Raw genomic sequence first — 4,395 nt, forward strand, 5'->3', positions numbered from 1 at the left:
GTTGTCGCCTCCCCGGGGCCCCCCCCCCACCCGCCAGCCATGGCTCGACCCCTCCAACCTTCCCTAGCTTGGAAGTGGCCAGTCGGAGAGATCGCCCTCTCTCCTGGGACCCTGAGGGTACACATGCTCCCTGAATAAAGACCAGGCTGGCAGAAGAGACTTTGGCTCCGCAAAACCATGGGCCAGGCCCTGCAGAGGCGTGTGCACCCCGCCCCACCCCCACTCCCATGAGGGTGTGCAGGAGCAGAGAGCGGGCTTCACGCCGCCCTCTCACCTGCCCATTTAGCTGCCCGTCTGCTGCCCCCCACGACGGTCTAGAGAACCCTCAGGAGCTGTGAGACACAGCCCCTCGCCTCGTTCCCTCCAGCCCGCTGCCCTAGGCTTCCCTGGGTGCCCGCTCTGGTTGCACGCTCCCAGGGACCCATCTGCCCAGGCCCTCGGGGATGGACTCCATTCTCCCTCGAGACGGGAGTGAAGTGGGTACGTCCCAGCCTCCAAGTAGGAGGGACCCAGGGTTCCTTCCTCAGGACCCAGGGCTGTTCTAGGTGGCCAAGATGGGGCCCACGGGCTGGCCCCGGAGGAGAAGCGCAGATCCTGAGCCATCCAGGCCCCTGTGGACCGGTGCCAGTGCCGGGCTGGACTCGTCTGCTGGCCTGCAGCCCCATGTCCCTGGATGAGCCCGAGATGGAGGCAGGCTGCACCCCTAGTGAAGGTGGCCTGAGGCTGAGCCGGCCCTGCACGGGCCTCTGGTCAGACCTGGGGGCCCTGTGCCACGCCGGCAGCCCTCATGGTGCCACATCTCGTGCTGGCAGGAGAGCCCGTTGCTGCCCCTCCCCCCAGGAGGATGCTGGGAGCCAGGTATCAACACCCAAGAACCATCCAGACTCCTGCTGCAGCTGAGCCCAGGGGAACTCCACTGTATATGGAAGAGCCTTCATTCTCATGCACAATCACTCCATGAGACAGACCCACCTTAGCACTCTCCTGGCACCCTTACCGCTTACCGGAGGCCCTCCCTCCTTGCCCCTGCCCTCCTCCTTCCCACCTGGTGCCTCTGTGGGTGACCCAGGCGGGAGGGATGGTGTAGGAGTGGCTGGGGCCTCTGTTGTCCCCAGAAGCAGATTTGAAAACAAGGTCCCAACATGCAGAGGTGGGGTGGGAGAGCCCAGAGCCCTCTGAGGTGGCTGCTGTGAGGGGACACAGAGCCCAGGGCCCAGAGTGGGGAAGTTGCGGTCACATGGCTGAGTTCAGGGCCCTTCCCTCTTCACAGGCCATCGCGGGCTCCCCTGCACCCGCGCAGCAGCTCCAAAAGCCATAGGAGCCGCAGGGTGACACTAGGGCTGCCCGTGAATTCTGAGGGTGCCATCTGGCCCCCATGCAGGGCAGCAGAGCTCTGCATTCCAGGGGGGGGGCAGAGAGCGGACCCTTGTCACTGTCAGCTCAGAGCCGGGCTGGTGGCTCTGAAGACCAAGGCATGTCCTCCAGCTGTACCGTCCGATGTCCCCTGTGGCCCGGCCGAGGCTGAGAGCGACAGCTCCAAGTGGTGGGCACAGGGCACCGAGGACTCAGGGCTCCTGGGCGGGGCCGAAGGGCCGCGTCCACTTGGACACGTCCAGGAAGATGGAAGAGGCCCCGTGGTAGAGCCAGAGGCGGGGGAGGGCGCCGTGGCGCGTCCAGGCATCCCGCACGGTGTCGTAGGCCTCCATCTCCACGTGGTAGTCGCCGTCCATGCCCTGCCAGCGGCCGCCCGTCACGTAGAGCGTGTCACCCAGCGGCACCAGTGCACCGTTCTCATGCAGGCTGTGCTGGGACTGCACCTGTGGGCAGTGGGAGTGGGTGGCCAGGGCGGGACAGCAGAGGGTGGCCAGGGCTCCCTGGGGTGTGCACGCCCACGCCCTGCTGCCTCCTCCGACTGTCCCTGTCCCAGCAGGCCGTCGCCCTCTCTGTGCTGCCCAGGATGGCCTTTCCAGCCTCCGGGGTCCGAGGGCGCAGAGGCACCCAGGTCCGAGCGCCAGCTGCTCCAGCAGTGCCTGGGCTGAGTCTCGGCGTCACTCAGCGCAGACGGGGCGGCTTAGCCCCCACAGACACTGGGGAGGGCTGAGCCCCTGAGGGGTTCCTGGCACCACGCTGAACCCGTGCTGTGGAGAGGGGTGCGGGAGCAGCTTCCAGAGGCCAGAGAGAGGCGTGGCACTGGTGGGAAGGCTGGGGTCTGGCTGTGGGCTCCACGTCAAGATGGTTCAGGGTGGCTGGCCCAGGCCCAGGGAGGAGGGCAAAGGCACCTGCACTGCTGGGACCCTGGCCCAGAACGGTGGCATGGGCATGAGAGAGGCCTGCCGTGGCCAGATGGGAGGGCCCCAGAAGAAGTCGGCGTGGCAGGCCCACCCTGCACCTGTCGCACGCTGTAACAGGGCCTCGGGTCAGCTGAGCACTGACGCCAGGGGACAGCTGCGGGCAGTAGGGTTGCAGACACCCTGCTGTCATGGCCGACTGGGACAGCCTCTGGGTAGCGCACCTCTTAGCCTCCAGGGGCTGAGGGTCTTGGCAGATGGGCATGCCAGAGCTGAGACCCACAGGACCTCCTGGGCACCATCCCTCCTCCTCCAGGGAGGCTGCCCAGAGAACAAGGAGAGGCCTGGGCTGGGTGCCCTTCGGCTGCTGTCTGGACACAGCCATCTCCCACCTTCCCCTGGGGCCTGTGGCCAGGAGGAGCATAGGGGACGGCACTGGGGGAGGGGGGCCAGCTGCTCCCACCACACCCACAGCTGGGCCCCCCCAGGGCGGGAGGCTCACCCCTTCCTGGTCAACACAAGGTGTTTCTTTTAGTTCCCAGTTGTCCCCGTAGCACGTGCCGCTGAGCTTGGTCTCCCCCACAGAAGGACAGGCCACCCCCTCCAGGAAGACGGGGTGCAGGGGCGGAGCAGGGGTGGTGAGCAGCAGCCCCTGACCCCACTCCTGTCGTAGTCGCCTCCCCCATCCTCATGGGGCTTGGGCCGGGCACAGCTGTCGCCCCATTTTCGGGGAGAAGTTGGAGGCCTTTCCCTCGCTGTTGGCCTCTGCGGGCAACACCCCACTCCCAAACCTCAGCCTCCAGCCTGCTGGGTCCCAGGCGGGTGTCCCTGCGGAGGGGCTCGGGGGGCTCACCTTCTGCCACAGGTTGGCCCCGGGGTCGTACACGTAGACCTTCTTGGTGTTGTCGCCGATGAGGTAGAGCGCCCCGTGCAGCGCAGCGCAGCGCGGGGACGACAGGTACTTGGGCAGGAAGGGTGAGGCCACCACGCTCCAGGCATCTGCGGGGAACAGCACCGGCCGCTCCACCAGGTGCAGGGCCGCCTTCCAGGGGAGGTGCTGAGGGACCCCACGCAGGGACGCAGAGCAAAATGCTGCTCCCGGCCTCGGCCCCCTGGCCTTGAACATGGGGGCATGTCCTGGGGTGTGGTTGTGGGACCCCACAGCCCTGTCTCACAAAGCCGGTGGATGCACAGGGGTCCCTCCAGAACCTCATCCTCAGGAGGGAACCTGCCTGGGACTTCGGGGAGCCCCAGGGGCTCTGCCCCCAAATCCCAAGCCTGGGACAGGTGGCCCGCCTGGACTCTGGGCCCTGTCTGTTTCTCACACACTCACACTGCGGGAGGGCCCAGTCTTCTCCACCATCCAGAGGACAAACCAGGGTCAGAGACCAGACTGGGAGGTCCGCTGAGTCTGAGAGGGCCACGAGTCCTGGAGGGTCACTGAGGCCTGGAGCGCCACGAGGCCCGGAGCCACGCTAAGGCTTAGAGCCCCCCGGAGTGCAGGCCTGCAGCTCCAGCCGCCTGGGCTATGGGCGCTGGGCGGGGGTCATAGCTCCTGGCCCACGGGCCGGTTTCAGGGCCTGGAGGCTGGGCAGCTCTCAGGAGGGCTCTGGGCTGGGCACCCCTGCCACTGGTGCCCTTGTCCCCCGAGTCCTCAGGCCCCAGCCTTGCCCCGCTGTCCCACCCACTTGGACAGGACTGTGGCCTTCGTAGGAGCCTGCTGTCCACTCTTGTCTCAGTAGCTCCACCCCCACTGTGACGGGATTGTAACCCTGCGGAGGGTCCTGGGTCACCTGTGCCCTGTCCCCGGGCCATGACCAACCTGGCACACTGCCCACCTGTGACGGGGTCGTAGCACTGTGGGGAGGGATGGGTGACCCCAGTCCCCGTGGCCCACCTGTGACGGGACTGTAGCACTGTGGGGAGGGACAGGTGACCAATGTGTGACTGGTCTGTAGCCCTGTCCCCATGGCCCACCTATGACAGGGCTGTAGCACTGTGGGGGGGCAGGGGCCCACGTGTGACGGGGCTGTGGGGACAGGGGCCCACGTGTGACGGGGCTGTGGCACTGTGGGGGGGCAGGGAGCCCACGTGTGACGGGGCTGTG

The 4,395-nt window shown here is 67.0% G+C and overlaps 1 protein-coding gene across 1 annotated transcript in view; it reads right to left on the minus strand.

Annotated features, from left to right (window-relative positions):
- Window positions 1-895: 895 nt before the first annotated feature.
- The window catches only part of KLHL30 (kelch like family member 30), a 12,245-nt gene continuing 8,745 nt past the window's right edge, over window positions 896-4,395 (minus strand). The window contains 2 exon segments of the mRNA XM_006151947.3: window positions 896-1,817; window positions 3,142-3,287. Coding sequence (XP_006152009.1) covers window positions 1,566-1,817; window positions 3,142-3,287 — 398 coding nt within the window. The 3' untranslated portion in view covers window positions 896-1,565.

The sequence above is a fragment of the Tupaia chinensis genome, unplaced genomic scaffold (genome assembly GCF_000334495.1).
Source record: "Tupaia chinensis unplaced genomic scaffold, TupChi_1.0 Scaffold000332_1, whole genome shotgun sequence".
NCBI lineage: Eukaryota > Metazoa > Chordata > Mammalia > Scandentia > Tupaiidae > Tupaia > Tupaia belangeri.